This window comes from Sebastes umbrosus, chromosome 12, assembly GCF_015220745.1.
Source record: "Sebastes umbrosus isolate fSebUmb1 chromosome 12, fSebUmb1.pri, whole genome shotgun sequence".
Lineage (NCBI taxonomy): Eukaryota > Metazoa > Chordata > Actinopteri > Perciformes > Sebastidae > Sebastes > Sebastes umbrosus.
Window position 1 is genome coordinate 17,367,848 of NC_051280.1, and position 16,265 is coordinate 17,384,112.

The 16,265-nt window shown below is 40.6% G+C and overlaps 1 protein-coding gene across 7 annotated transcripts in view; it reads right to left on the minus strand.

Moving 5' to 3' along the window:
• The window catches only part of kmt2cb (lysine (K)-specific methyltransferase 2Cb), a 78,417-nt gene extending 64,272 nt beyond the window's left edge, over positions 1 to 14,145 (minus strand). For all 7 annotated transcript variants that reach the window (XM_037788119.1, XM_037788122.1, XM_037788123.1 and 4 more), the window contains exons 1-2: positions 13,313 to 14,145; positions 7,031 to 7,219 (exon numbers count right to left, since the gene is read on the minus strand). In XM_037788119.1, the coding sequence (XP_037644047.1) occupies positions 7,031 to 7,218 (188 nt within the window). In that variant the 5' untranslated portion in view covers position 7,219; positions 13,313 to 14,145. The remainder of the gene's footprint in view (positions 1 to 7,030; positions 7,220 to 13,312) is intronic.
• Between the last annotated feature and the right edge of the window lie 2,120 nt (positions 14,146 to 16,265).

Here is a 16,265-nt window from a genome sequence, read left to right on the forward strand (position 1 = left end):
TGTCCTCCATCAGTCCGTATCAGTCCTTCCTCCTGTCCTCTGCTGATGTCACTCACTGCTTCAGGTAACGTTAGGGCTGGTGGGGGGGGGCTTTGTCTCAGCCAGCTGATAAGTTTACCAGTAAGATACATGACAAACCAACCTAAACAGTTAGACTACACAGCCTACCGCCAGCTTTAGTTTCAGTCTTGTGTAGCCGAGGGTTACGCTGCTCCTATACTTTATGAAGATAATAAATTAATAACACGGAGGCTCCGTAGTCTGGAACCTTGTCAATAACAGCGCTTCACCGCTTCACGTCTTCCGTTCCTCCCTTCACAATAAGCTCCCCGGACACATACACTGAAACACGGCTTACTAGAGGGAACTAGTCATTCACAACTCAACTAAATAACTTACACGTGTTTACAGTTAGCTGGCGAGCTAACGTGCTGAGCTTGTGTAAACAGCAGCGATGGATGAGAAACAGCAGACAGAGCAGATTGAAACATTGCTTTCCTATATGTTTAACTGGTTCATCGTGTTTATGCTTGCTGAACAGGTGTAATAACGTATCTTGGCTTTACACTTGCAAAGTTTTATTGCACTAACTTACAGCAACGAGCATCAACTCGTCTCCACCGCGGCCTCTCTGATCAACTGTTCACTGACTGCGCTGTGTGTGTTGATGTGTGTGGAGCTCCGACACAGACATGGAAAGGAGGCTGGGTCACGGCAAGGCCTATGGAAAGGAGGCTGGGTCACGGGCGGACATGGGTCTTGGGGTATGGGGTACAATACAGTGTAACTGAAGCTGCAGTCGTGTGTTGCGATTGGCTCAATTTGGGCGAGTGCAGACCAGATTTTACTGCGCACCTGTTGTACCCCCGGAGATATGACGCATTGATGATGCGTGACCCAGCCTCCTTTCCATAGGCCTTGGGTCACGGGCGGACATGGCTCTTTGGGTATGACACATGCGCAGTGTAACTGAAGCTGCGGCCGTGCGTTGCGATTGGTTCAATTTCGGCGAGGGCAGACCAGATTTTACTGTGCATGTGTTGTACCCCAAAGATATGATGCGTACTCAGCCTCCTTCCATAGGCCTTGCAGAGCAGCAGGAAGAGGCTGCAGCTCTAACCCCGGAGCCTGTATGTACGTATTAAGCCCTGATTCAGTTTTTCGTCTTGACGATGCATATCGTCACATTTTTATATCACGATATTTCGTGGCTCGATATTTCGTCACACCCCTAGTTGATACCAATGAATTCCTTAGGTTAGTTTCATATGGTGACAGTATTTTCACTCTAGCTTAAAAACTGAGCCTGCTACAATCTAAAAATCACAAGTTGAATTAAAACAAATTTGCGTTAACGCGGTATTATAGCGTTAACTTTGACAGCACTAATTACATATCTTAATTCAGTGTTCAAACATCGTGCTGTAGTCAACTGGTTTGCAGCTATAGTTTGCCGGTCGAAACGCAAGTATCGGTTCAGAACTGTGTATTGGCAAATACTCATTATTATAAAAAGACTTGGAATGAGATCCAAGGCAAAAAAAAAAAACTTGATCAGGGTATCCCTTCTCATGTGTCTACCTCCTGTTGAGTGACCCAAAAATCTCTCATTACTGCTCCTGTTCAACATTTTCTCTCTAGAGTGCCATGTTAAATGTAATCTTAGCATTTTCCCCAGTTCCCTGTGTCATCTCTTAAAAGACGTCATCACAATTTTAAAACAATAAAATTAAAATATAACCATAAAGAAAGTGCAACCCTTCCCATATCTTACTAAATGTGCCATGTCAGCAAATCAGACAACCATATGCCTGTGTGCCAACTCATACAGATGAGCACGCGCGCGCGCGCGCGCACGCACGCACGCACGCACGCACGCACACACACACAGTGTGGAAAGATCTGTCAGTGTCAGCATCCTCCAATGGGAGCTCTGTTAAACTAATCTTGGAAGCGCCGTGTGGAGGGAATAATTGTCATGGATACAAATTAAATAGCAACATCAATTGTTAGCATGCTAAGTGGGTAGAGAAAACGCAGGCCAAATGAGAGCAGCGTGTCTCATGGGTACTTGGGAGGATACAGGGGGGTGGCAGTGAGGGAGGAGATGGAGAGATGGGGGGTAATTTTCGGTGCCACTGGAGAGAAAAATCACAAATGGCTGCATGCCAAATCAACCCCTCCCTCTAAATGGCTTCCATGTCAAGATAAGGAACAACCCAAGAATGACAGAGGAGGCCTCTAGCAAACCTTGGCTGAAAACATAATTACCTGTAAGCTCGAATCAAACATAAATATCTTAATAAGGTGGAAACTAACAGAGAGCTCATGGATCATAATGACATTTGTGCATGACAGAATCTGAATAATGATTATTTATAATAATTGATGGCTTTATGTGATATTAGAAAAATAAACCTAGAAAAACAACTGCAACAACTTAGTTATGTGTGTCATCTGCACTGGCAAACTAAAGAATCAAAAATGACAACTGATCAATATGCAGTTTAGGCCTGTCCTGAATACCATTTTTTGGGCTTCGAAGCTTCGGTGAAAAATATTCGAAGGTATTAGAAGCTTTGCGGCGCAGCGCAGCAGGCTGACATGTTCTTCTGTCTGTATCCATCTCCCCAGTTTCAGTGCCCGGGACAGTGCCGCTGTCACACTACTGTAAACACACGCACCTCTACACATAACAAACAGCGATATCTGTCTGAGAATAACTAATAATAATTAATGTTGAATATGAATAATGTTGTGAGATTATTCCTTATTTAGTGGGCTATTTGGGGATTTCTGCATTTGCCTAATGCAGTTAAATACATTAGAATAAATATTTGATGCTAGGGATGTCATGACTACCGACTTCGGTACCAAGTTAATGCCAAAATTCTGAAAATGTGGCGGTACTCGTTTTTCTACAGTATTGCAGGTACAGTAGGTACCGTCAAAGCTCGAGACTAACGGAGTCTGAAATCCGAAAGGACGCAGTAAGGAGGTTGCATTGAGTTTCATGATGCGTTCAAGCTCTATTCAGTAAAAGCGAGTATGAGACGAAGTTAATTGTAATGTTATCATGATGTGTTCAAATGTATTCTTGGAAAAGGTCATTTTTGGTGAGAAATTTGAATAAATATTGAAGGCAATGTTTTCACAGCAACAAAAAATTAGAGAGGGACTTATGACCTGTTTAACTTCCTAACACTAGGTCCAAGTGTTTATTGATTTATTTTATACCGTGGTATCGGATCGAGAATCAAGGAATTTCACTAGTGTAGATATTGACTACTACATTTTTGGTATCCTGAAATCCCTATTTGATTGCAATTCATCAATTTGCTAATCATCGGTCTAAACAGACAAGATTGTGATTATATACATTTTTGAAACTATACTTCGCCAGATCAGCACAACACAGAGGTCAGAGGCATGTAAACTTGCACACGGCTATGCACCAGGACCAATCTAACCATGTTTACAGCAGAGCAACAAACCATTTATATATTTTCGGTCATATACTATCATGCTCATGTTTTGAGTACCACACCTTCTGTCTCACAGGCTTTTCCTCTTCATGTTCACAGCAAACACTTTTACCATCTATAGCTAATGACATTTAAGTGGGCTACTGATTCCAGAAGGCAAATCCAAATGCAAAAATTAGCCGTGTGTGACATTTTCATCTACGTGAACACAATCTGGTGTATTACACACAGAGTAGTTGGTGGTGGTGACGTCTTTACAGAGACTGCTACACAATATTCAATTGTAATTATATATAACTACGCTAAAGGCATCAAATTTCAGCATGAAGACAGCCAGTTATTTCACTGACAAACGCTCAAGACTAACATTCAACCCCATACCCTGCACAACTTATCCCCCCCACAGTCCCACCACAGGGAGAAAGAGAGAGAGAGAGAGAAAAAAGAAAAGGTGAAAATAATGCTGTGGTAAGTAGTTCCAGCTAGCAGCGTGCTGCCTGGAAAACCTGAAAAAGGATCACACTGCTCTGAAATGGACTAACTAGCAGATGGAGCGTGGGCAAATCTAGTAAATTCCAACAACCAGGTCTACAAGAGCGATTTCTGACACATCCTCCTTTGTCACAAGCAAACTGGCTTTTAACACTTAACAATGGTCATTTTAATATTTATACACACACTGTTTATATCCATTAGAAGAGGAAGCCAGTTGGTCTGAACACAAGATTGTGCTATGAGGATAATTCACAGCTCTGTGAAGTTCACTGCCAAACAGGTAGTTTTAAGCCAGGAGGACCTGCCACCCATTAGCTTATTGTTTTAATGACCAATAGTGAAATTAGGGTGTATTGAATTGGCTGAAAGACGGTACAACCTGAGGTCCATCCGCAAAGAGAGTTGGTGGAGTGGGACGTTGTATGGATGTAATTCAATGAAATCTGAGATGGGATAAATAATTGTGGCATCAATTGTTGAGCTATACAGCTCTCTACAGCCTTAACAAAAACTGTTTTTACACACGCAACTAAGGTCTCAGTTCTGAGCATGACAACACTGACTGACCATTAAGACAATAAAAATAACTACAAAAAGAAAAACACATTTCTGCTGATGGTTTGTTCTTTACTGGTTCATCAACGTGAAGCAATTGAAGGGTGCACCACCAGGTCATCGTTCCACTGTGGCATTAACCATCGTCTGGATGCTTACAGATTAAACGATCCATTGGGAGCAGGGTATTAAGATTGATTGAGAGGACAGACTAAGGAGAGAGTTAAGAACCTTGCGGGCATTATATTACAGAGCAGCTCTAAGCTGCATTATATGTTGCTATGGAAGTCACAAAGAGGCCAGGCACCTTGTATAACGCTTCAGAAGACATTTCTGTGGAAGCTGCTGCAGAACAGTTAAACACCCCTAGATAACTTATAATCATAATTGCAATCAGGACATTTTATCAAAAATCTGATGCCAACTAAGTGACCAAAACATGACCGGTTTCGAACAGCTAACGGCAATGCCCAAAACATCAACAAATATTCTGTATTTTACCAAGAGCACAATAAATATTGCTACATATAATAAACTTGGTTACACAAGTTCTGAGAAATTAAGACAGCCAGACGTAATGACTGAGGGTCTTGTTTTGATATCTTCCATTGCATTACTATTGTCAAGTACTATGCTAAACTATGTCTCCGTTTTTACTGTCTAAAATCATTGATAGATGCATACAAATTGTGTATTACATAATAACTTTGCTGTAATTATTTCCTGTAATATACTGGCTGGAGAATGCCACTTTTCAAGCCCCTGGAAGGTTTTTAGGCAATTCTACTTCATATTTTCTTTTAAAAACATTTTATATGTGTAAAAAGAAAGGAACAAACACTTAGATATTTTTTAAAGATAAGGTTTTGTTGAAAGCCCTGATGAAGACCTACAGTGGTCGAAACATGTTGGCTTTTTTAATGATTTAGCCACGACAATCAAGGCTTTTTAATATATTTCCTTCTGCATTGCCACTTGTTCTAGTATTTTGGAGTGCCTGGACTGCCTTCCTGTCTATCCTCATTTTTAAAAGATACTTCCTGATTACAACTTCTTGTACAAAACAGGGACTGTGTTGACATTTATTTTGTGTTGAAATTAAACAATCCCAGATTATTCATATTTCATGATATGGTTTTGGTGCTGCCTCATAACCGTGTACTATGCACTATGACTTAGTTTACTCACAGGAGGATATTTTTTGGAAAAATAAAACAACCGAATAAGTAATAATAAACACACGCCTACGAGTTCTACCTTGTAGCACTAGCAGATGTTGTGGAGGTAAGGAACACCATAATGCAAAGCAAGATCATGTTTTTTTTTTTTTTTTTAAGCTTGTCTGTAGTCCAGTTAACCCATGGTTACAAATCATTTTCAACGGAAGCTGGTGAAATTAAGCTACAAACTGATGCCCCACACTTGTTGCTGTGGGACGGGCGTGACACGCTACAAATCACAGTTCAGATGGTCTCAACTTATTTCAACGCTCCAATGATGTGCGAAGCAAATCATATTTTTTTGTTTCACCCTGTTACATTCAGTCAAAGAAAATGCCGTTAGCAAGTTCTCAGTGCGATTTAACGACATAAGTATGTCAACGAGCACTTGAGCAACCCTTCAACGGCAACTCGCCCACAATGTAGCTGGCTACGCTTGGCTGTTTTGTTGCTTTTGTCGCTCGTTGTGAGAACATAGCAGAAAGCTGGGCATACACTATACGATTTTAGACATGTTGTGTAATTCCTACTCCTACTGTACGAGTAAATCGTTTGCGATGTAAAGCCAAATCTCATCATTTATGTGCTCACACTGTACGGTCCGATCGTCAGCCACAACCTGAGTGCTCACGATGTACACGTAAAATAGAAAAAACTAAAAACACGGCCCGTTGGCCGATACAGGCCGTTCTGGCTGTTGACAGTTGTCAATAAAGATTTGTTTGAAAGCTCCGAGGCAGGTACAGTTTGTTTGCTAGCAGAGATATGTACAGGTCACAATGCTAACAAGCAGAAATGGTCTGCCTTGATCATTTGTGCCATCCTGTCTGCTGAAACGTCTAAAAAAAAGGTGCCGGTGTATATGGACTCGCTGGTGGCTAGGAAGACGTGTATGGCAGACAGTATGGTTTGTCCATTTTGCAGAGAAAATTGGAGGTAAGCTAGTTACATTTTAATATATATTTTGTAGCCTACATTGTAGGAGAAAAGGCACTGAAGTTGGGGAATCGGCTCGTGGTTCTGCTTCAACTGTGTGTGAGAGCCTGTGGATGGCTGATCAAAATTTCTGACATGTCCCGGTTGTTGGACAATTGGTAGGAGTTAATCAGTCCTCAGCCCCCCGTACACTGCAAGGCAAACGACGCCTGGCGAAGCTGAAATTCAGTCTGACACTAAAATGAGTCGTGCAGCTCAAACTCGGGGCCAGAAATGGGCTAAAATCGTACAGTGTATGCCCAGCTTTAGAGGTTACTACCAACATAGTGTCAAACCTACTTCTTTCTGTTCTTAGACGTGCATGAGGGTGGTGCCTGGGGTAGGATGGCAGCAGCATCCTTGCGCGGCCTGCCACGTGGTCGCTTGTCTGCATGGGCAGGACTTCCTGTGGACGTGGCCCCTACACTGCTGGAGGGCGGTGAGGGTCCCTGGTCAGAGGGTTCCACAGTCTTATCCTCTGATGACATTCTGAAAAAAAACATTTAAAAAAGGATGAGATCATGATAGGTGTTACATGGCAGGTGTGCTTGGAAAATTAACTCAACTTTTCAAACAGTAAGAGGAAAAACAGGTGCTGATTTTCATACTGTTTACAGGCTATCAAGGAGTGGATAAGAAGGAGGAGAGGACATGTCATGGGAAGCCTTCTGTAATCACCCCAAATCCACCAGCTCCAGGTTTCCTATTTGCTGCAACCCACCCACTGAAAGAAACCCCACTGCAAACAGCTCAATGGTAAATATGGTGAATGCTGCCCTTTAGTTGCATTTTACAATGTGAAGGGAAATTAAGAGCTGGCATGAGTGCACTGGCGACAAAACGAAAAACAGATTGAGATTCGCTTTATGTTGCACACCAGGGTTGAGTGAAATGACAAATATACCATGAGACGGTTTGTTGACTGCCAAAGATTGTTCTATAGCATTTCACTGAGGTATTTATCCCTTTAATATCTCCGGGGGGAATTATTTTCAGGTCTTTGATTCACTGGATTAGTGAAAAATAAACATTACCATCTGCAAATTTTAAACAGTTTCGCAATAGAATTTCCAGTAAATGTACTATATCATATTTTCAATATAGGGCTACAAAAAATGTCATATGGGCTATTGTGATTTTATCCCTATCACCCAGCCCTAGGGTGAACTGAGGCAAATTTGAACTTCAGTGAAAAATGAATAGTTATCTTGTACTGTATTACTCCGCTTCATTAATGGACAGAATAAGGGGCAAAAAGAAAGGGCCTAGCAGAAAGAGCAACTACTAGAGCTCCTGGTAAGCTTTGAAATCAGTTGACTGTACAGTGGGGCGGCATAAATTGCATTGAATTTATTTGCGCTGTATGTGACTATACAGTTTGCTCATGGGATGTACTCGTACCCTGGAGTGAGAGAAAACCCCATTTTATGCTTGAGGCAAAGTCATGCCACTCTGCCCCTCTCACATACCCTGGGGTCCAATCAGATGTCTAAAACAGGAACCAACCTTTCTTCCATTGCGCCTTTTGGAAATTGAGGAAAGGTTTATGTTTTTTCTGCCCAGCCTGTTCTGTCAGTGTGATTGCCATATACTGATAACATTGTGATGCTCTACACTTTACACAAGTTTTTGTGACAAAGTGTTGTTGTTGACCAAATGAGTGAGTTCTTCTGGTCAAAAGAAACAACAAATTCACACCCTTTACTAAACGAATTGTGTAGAAACAGCTTTGCATTTTCAGCCAGCAATTCTATAGATGGTGGGGAAATACATCGCTTTCTTTTCACAAGGGATTTCAACCGGTATAACTTGTCTCCAAAAGTCACCCTGCTTTTTGAATATTTAGTACTAATGCTGCATCCACACATTGCAGAATATTCTGCAGACTAGTAAGAACAGGAGAAAACACCCCTTATTCAGACTTCAGAATGTTCACGCATTATTCCAAGGTGCTACCTTGTAGTCGCACCAGATTAATAGCCTAAAATTAGCTACTTTTGTTAGGTTACCCATTTGTAGCAGTTTGTTTCTAAATGAAACCAGATACAAACAGTGTATAGCTCCATTAAAATTAGCCAAATCGATTGCATTTCTGTTAATATAGGATTTTGTTTGATGCAACTGCCAGCGATGGTGCCTTTGCAGACATTCTGCCAACGGTTTGTTGACATGTCTGCATTTCTTTTCACCACGTGGGAGATATTGTCATTTAAAAAAATTCTCAATATTTCCGACTCAGAATTACAAGTCAGAGGCTGATGTGAAAGATTTTTCCCCACTCGCCTACTTGTTATGACGGTTTAAACAATCAAAACCTAATGTTGACCATTGGCCATTTCCCATGGATTTCTTACAGTTTATACAAATCTTAACTTACCAAACGTATCTTACTCACTAAATTTTAATAGAATCATCATATACTGTACATAGGGCAGGAGCAGTGGGCTGCTGAAGCACTCGGGAGAAACTTGGGGTTCAGTGTCTCGCTCATGGACACTTCTACACGACCACTCTACCCACTGAGCTACAGCCGCCCCAATACCATAGTGAACACTATTCTTCCAAAAGGTATTCCTTCATTTAGCATTTTGATGGCGGCGTTCAACCGGGTTGAGATGTGGTACGATGTGGCACCGCGTGTAATTCATATAATTTTCATGCTCAGACCATTCAGTGACCCCTCGTGCCCTTTATGACAGTCTCTGCAGTTGTTGCGTTTCTCCACTCGTTTATTCAGGTTTTTCTTTTAAATGTGTCACCTTGTCTGTATGTCTTCTGTTCATGTGTTGCACAAGCTGCTTTGAAAAGTGTGTTTGCCTGCACGAGTGCCTCAGGAACATCAAGCCTCTCTGAACAAGGCAGTACAGATAAGCTTTTACTAATGTGTTTTGTTCATTACTGAGAGCTAAACTCTTGCATGATAAAAGTTTGTAAAGAGCACTGAGAGCACTGTCAATACAAAAAACGATTTCACAGCAGTACTGTGGCTGAACACATCTAACTTCGCAAAGTCCGTCGCTAGCTCTCCCCTCAGCTCCGTTTTCTTTATACATCCATGGTTAACTCCGTTTGATTGTATTTAACATAAATGTCAGTATATGGGTGCGCTACAGTTGTAGCGTCAGCCGATTTGACCACGGAGATGTGAGTGACCTGGCTTGACCGCACGTTACCGCAATACGATAACGTTTCCTGTCCATGACAGAGTTAGCATGCAGCTTTAGCCATGATGTCTAGCTCTGCTTTTCCTGACAATGTGTGAAACCCCAAGTGTTTCCATACTTTACAGTATGTGTGGTGTTTACCACTTTGGATTTATATTGTGAGGGTGCAGGTCGTATCCACGCAGACCCTCCGTCATTTTCTGCTTTTTTGTTTTGGCTCATTGTGGTTTGTTTTGGTTGACAGATAAGGAACGGATAAGGCGTCACGTTACTCAAACTACAACAATAAAAGCAGTAACTTCCTTCTACCTCTGCATAGCCTCATGAAGCAAATATATCGATTCTGGCATTAAAAAAATCGATTTCAGAATCATAAAAAAAAAAAAAGAAACGTAATACATAGGTGAATCGATTTTTTCCCCCCACACCTAGTGTTAACTGTTTGATAAGCCCAAAGAACTGTGTATCATTCGCTGTGTCAGCGAGTTTATTATGAAATCTCAAACCTTGCTGAACGTGGCTTTAAAATTTAAATATCTGATAAAGATTAAATCAAATATGGTTAAAAATGTAACCATTTTTGATCCGTGATTTCTAATGCATGATTGTACAGTAACATCAAAGGTTTTATGGTTAATTGAGTCTTGTGACCAGGCAGTCCGTGATGCAGTATGATGGATGTGAAAATATCATTAAACCCAGTAACGCCTAGCTGGGTTGTAATAAATATGCTCTAATAAACCTTAAATAACTAGACTGACTGTGATCAAACATATTTTCCACTTGTTTACTGAAACCTTGGTTTACATCTAGGGTAATCCAAGTCCTTGATAATATCAACCTCACCAACACTCCTACTATTTTTTTTTTTTTTTTTTACAAAGATCCACCTCTTTACCAGAAAGAGTGCCAGTTTTTGCACCACATCATCCTTTTCAAAAGCAAACTAGTTTCAAAACAGAAGACGTAGCATGTTTTCACCCACCAGTAGTAATTTCATAAATTTAGATGCAAAAATCCCTACAAGCCGCTTCTTGCTAGCTTGTTTTTCTGTACCAAAATGCAATTACATCATACTACATGTGACTAATCTTTAGGATGAGTCATGAGTAAGTCAACTGCACTAAAATTAATTTTCAGTAAAGCAGTAAAATGGTTTATAAACTATAGCGGGCCCAATTTTACATTATACTGCATCCTTTCCAATGTAACTTAATTTTTACAATGCCGTGTCAATGCTGATGATATGTTGTTTGGCCCCATATTACATACATTTGCTTTCAGTACATTTTCTTGTCCTGAACATTAGTTATTTAAAATGACTGCTATGGTCGTGTTGTGGTTTGGCCTAAAAAAATATTTCAGAAATTAAAGAGGCAGAAGAGGTCTCAGTTTGAGCTGTTAGATATTGTGGAACTGACACCATCTTTCACTGCCGATCTGTGGTAATTCTCTCTCTCTCTTATGTCTATATTGGCCTCCAGGCTCTGTGGACAGATGGTGGTCCAATAACACCAAACTCCACAAGAAATATTAGTCATTACAATGGTTAGACTGTCAGAGCAATTATTCAGAAATTATGAATGTGAGCCTTAGATATAAACAGGGGCTTGCACTGTTTCCCGAAACACTGTAAGTGGTGATGTAACAAAAAATTAGTTGGATAAGGACCATTTTATAACCAGATTTACTAGAAGGTTAAGCCTCAACTGAAAGTGATGAGAATAACGTTGATTGTTACAGGGCATCTGAGGTTAGGATCAGGGTAACTACTGGGCAGTCACGACCATCACCACAGGCACAATTGGGAGGCATGCTAACGTTAGCTTTTGTTAACTCCAGCTATGGGCACAAAGCATACAGGCTAGCAATAAGCTAGCCTGTTGTGTTTAACTCTGTCGCCTTTTTCTTTTGGCAACATTTAACTGAATGAGACTGAAAATTCAGAAAGAAATGAATCCCATCTTTCATATTCAACTGGGAAAATGTGCAGACTAGATTCAGCTTTAGAGAGACATAAGTCCAGTAAGACAACTTTGAAAAGGAGGTTCACATAGCAAACAGGTTACCTATGGTTGCAGTTAGTTGTCCCAACTCATCGTACTAGCTTTGTAACTAACACTAAACATGAATGCTTCAGCCTTTTGTTGTACCACACAGCTAATGTTAAATATAATAGTCTGGGGGATGATGGTTAACTTAACTACAACTGGGTACAATGCAATGATGATCATTTGTGCCCCTGCACACACACACACACACACACACACAAAGGCTCGGTCTATTCAATGAAACGGAACTGTTCTGAATGAGACTGAAAATGCATAAAATAAATGAATCCCATCTTTCATTTTTTAACTGGGAAAATGTGCAGACTGGATTCGGGCTTTAGAGAGAGCGACATAAGTCCAGTAAGACAACTTTGAAAAGGAGGTTCATATAGCAAACAGGTTAGTTGGCCAACTCATCGCACTAAGCTTGCAACTAACACAAAACATGAATGCTTCAGCCTTTTTGTTGTACCACAGCTAATGTTAAATATAATAGTCTGGGGGATGATGGCAAACTTAACCGTAACTACACTGTCCCAACTGGGTACAATGCATGCAATGATGATCATTTGTGCCCCCTGCACACACACACACACACACACACACACACACACACAAAGGCTCAGTCTATTCAATGAAACCAAATTGTATTGTATGAGACTGAAAATGCATAAAAGAAATGAATCCCATCTTTCATATTTTAACTGGAAAATGACAGACTGGAGAGCGACATAAGTCCAGTAAGACAACTTTGAAAAGGAGGTTCACATAGCAAACAGGTTACCTATCGTTGTCTAGTGAGTTGGCCAACTCATCGTACTAAGCTTGTAACTAACAGCCTTTTGTTGTACCACAGCTAATGTTATACATAATAGTCTGGGGGATGAAGGTAAACTTAACTACACTGTACTGTACTGGGTACAATGCAATGATGATCATTTGAGCCCCCTGCACGCACACACACACACACACACACACACACAAACACACACAAAGGCTCAGTCTATTCACTGAAACGGAACAGTTCTGTGTTGAACTACAATGCTAACACACACACACAAAAAGTGAAAATGATATACAATGACGTAAGCCTCTATTTCTGCTTTTCGGTATATAAACTAGCATTACTTGTGTGTGTATGTTGCTCACATATATTGTGTTAAACTGTAAACATATAACGCTATACCCCCTCTTATTCTCTGATTATATCACCCCGTTGAACCGTGTCTATTCCGTTGAATAGTCTGAGTCATGAAGGCGGCGACAAACCCCCAACATGAAGACTACTGGAGGTGGATAAATAAATGTTGCTCAGCTTTTATATTACAATAGCTTGCTTGGGGGAAACAACTTAACACCTCACTTACCTTTCCAGCACCTATGTATAGCGAATTATCCTCTTCATATCCAAAAATACTGAGGAGTGGAGATGGATGGTGGATGAAAAACGTCGCACTTTTATCACCCACCAAGCTAGCTAAGCTAGCTAAAGCTAAATGTTGAAGCTAGCTAGCCTCTCTCCAATGAAGCAACACCGCAGTTCTCACAAATGCATCACGCATATCATTATATTCCAACGTTGCAATGTTAGTCCCAACTTTGCCCATTTGATGGAAAAGCAAGATGATGTAAATCCAGCAGAAAGCACACGCATTTGTGTTGGTTGTGTGGTGGTGGTGGTGTAGATGTAGAGGAGGTGGTGGAGGATCACTTTCTTTCCTTTCTCCAATGACAGCTGTCGTCGCACGAGTTATCGGGTGTTATATAGCTAGTTGGTTGTTAGCCACCCAAGTCTACAAGCACCAACACATTTTACCATTAACGTATAGGCAAATTAAAATCCAAAGCGGCTGCAAAAAGTAAACTTTAAATGTGAATCCTCAGCGAATATACAGCGCAAAAAAAGCAACCGTTGGGTTGGTTGGCGACCGTTTGGTTGGTTGGCAACCGGGTCTATTTTCTTCCTCAGCATCGACAAGCTGCGGGACCAAACGGCCAGTTTTATGGAGAGACTTCTCCAGCCTTCTGCCTGCTGCCACGCAGTAACAACCGCCTCCAAAGACATGTAAAAACAAACATTAGCTTGCCCAAAACAACATCTCGCCTTTCACTGTGCGAAATTACAAAGAAATAAGCACTAAAATGAAGTTGAAGATGTCGGTGTACTCTATAACGGTGGCCATATCTAATGATAAGTGGGCACCGAAGCACAACCCCCCCCCCCCCTAGGCTCTTCTCTTCAAAAAAAGTAGATCCACCTCCCTCCTCCTCTCTTACCACAACTACGGCACGCAAATCTTTCCAAATCGATGTGGTTCGTCGAGAAAGGGTATATTCGCGTATATGTGTAATAATATCGATAAGAAGATGTGATGTAAATATAACGCAAACCCGTTTGACAATTTCTTCAAAATACTCTCTGACCCTGCGGAGGGATATGGGCATTTAGTAAATAAAATAATGGCTAGGGAGGGATGGAAAAGATGGAGATTGGATTTTGGAGTTGGAGTTGGAGCTGGAGGGGGATTGCAAAGTGTTGGTGCTCCAGCTCATGCAAATCTTCGCCAGCAGCAGCAGCAGCAGCAGCAGCTGTAGTGACTCAAACAGTCAGCAGCCTTCTCTAGAGCAAGGCTGAAACACACACAAAGATGGATTAACTTTAATACGTGCAGAGCTCGTCCAGCTAAGCATCCATTCACAGAGACCACGACCATGCAGGATTTCACACAGGCTATAGCCCACACCACAACATCTCCTTTCTTTCTTTCCCATGCACACTGATGCAGGATTTGCTTGGGTGTTTTGGTAGCCTGCATATAGGCAGACATACTGTACACGCAGGGGTTAAATTACAGGGAAAAAGCCCCCAGGGGTCGTGCTTCCAGCAGCTATACACATAATAATAAGTAATAGAGCCAGTGGGTGTTGAGCATTTACACGCAGGTTGCTTTTTTTGGGCGCTTTTACTTACAAACTCACTGAGTTTCTTCGAGTGAAAACCTCCAGAAAAATGAACTGGAAATAAACACAGCCCTATTCCTTTAAATGGTAAACATTGGCAACCTCTTTGCTAGACTATGAGCTCCCTCTGCTGGCTAATACAACACAAGACACACAATTTATTATTGTTTTTAATTAATATTTAATCAATGAGAGTCAGAAAAAGAATAATTTTCTCAGTTGATACTACCTATTATTTATTATGCTGACATTGTCTATCAAAACACCTCTAACACTTATCTTAAGGCCCCTTAATGTTGTATATAATTCTCTTTGTAGATTTGTCTCGAGGTGTCTGTATAGAACTCACCATTGTTCCATGTATGAATCACTTATTTTAATTTTCCTTCCTATTTGAAACAGTTTTTGGTTCCATGTAGATCTTCATATTCACTCAGACATATGCAGCATCCCTTTTTCTTTGTCCCAAGAATTTTCAAAGAAGTTGGATGCAGGTTATTCCAACACAAAGCTCCATCAGACTGGAATAATCTTCCTCTTCTTCTGAGATCTATTACCTCTTTCCGTTGCTTCAGGACATCTTTATTTTCTCATCTTAAAACAACCTGTTCATGTTTTTAATTTGTGTGTACTTATGATCCTCAGTTTATTTGTGCTACATATAAACTTGCAATTGTTCTTTATGCTGATGTAATTGATTTAAATATGGTCATTGTATCCAATTTTTCTTGTATATCTTTTTTTGTCTGTACGTGTTTTGTATTTGTGTCTATAGGACCCCTTTGTAAATGAGATGCTACATCTCAAGGGGCTATCTTATCCTTTCAATAAATTCAAATTCAATGGAAGACAATTCAAACATATAGCAGTATATATTTCGTGACAAATTAAAGGGGAAAAATTTAGTAAATCAGTGCAGAAACATATTCCACAAATGTGAGGAGAGGTCACTGTTTTGATAAGTATATCATTATATGAATCTTATGCTATGGCCTTTATATCTACAAAGCACTACAGTTGTTTTGGCAACTCGTGGTGGACCAATAAAACACTAATATGACACTTTAAGTTGTTTTTTTATTTGTCACTCATCTGTGGCTTTATTTGCAGTGGTGAGCTCTGTACAATGGGGACGGATTGCATAAAAGGGTCAGAACTCTATAGTAAAACAGCATGCTCAGATGCTATGTGTCAATTACAAGATATTTTTCTTCTTGTTCTTCTTGTTCTTCTTGTTCTTGTTCTTCTTGTTCTTCTTCTATGGCAAGAATCTGGCAATAGGATACGTATCGTGATACAGGGGTTACGATTCAATATATTGCGATATATATCACGATACTGTAAGCAAGGTGATATTTT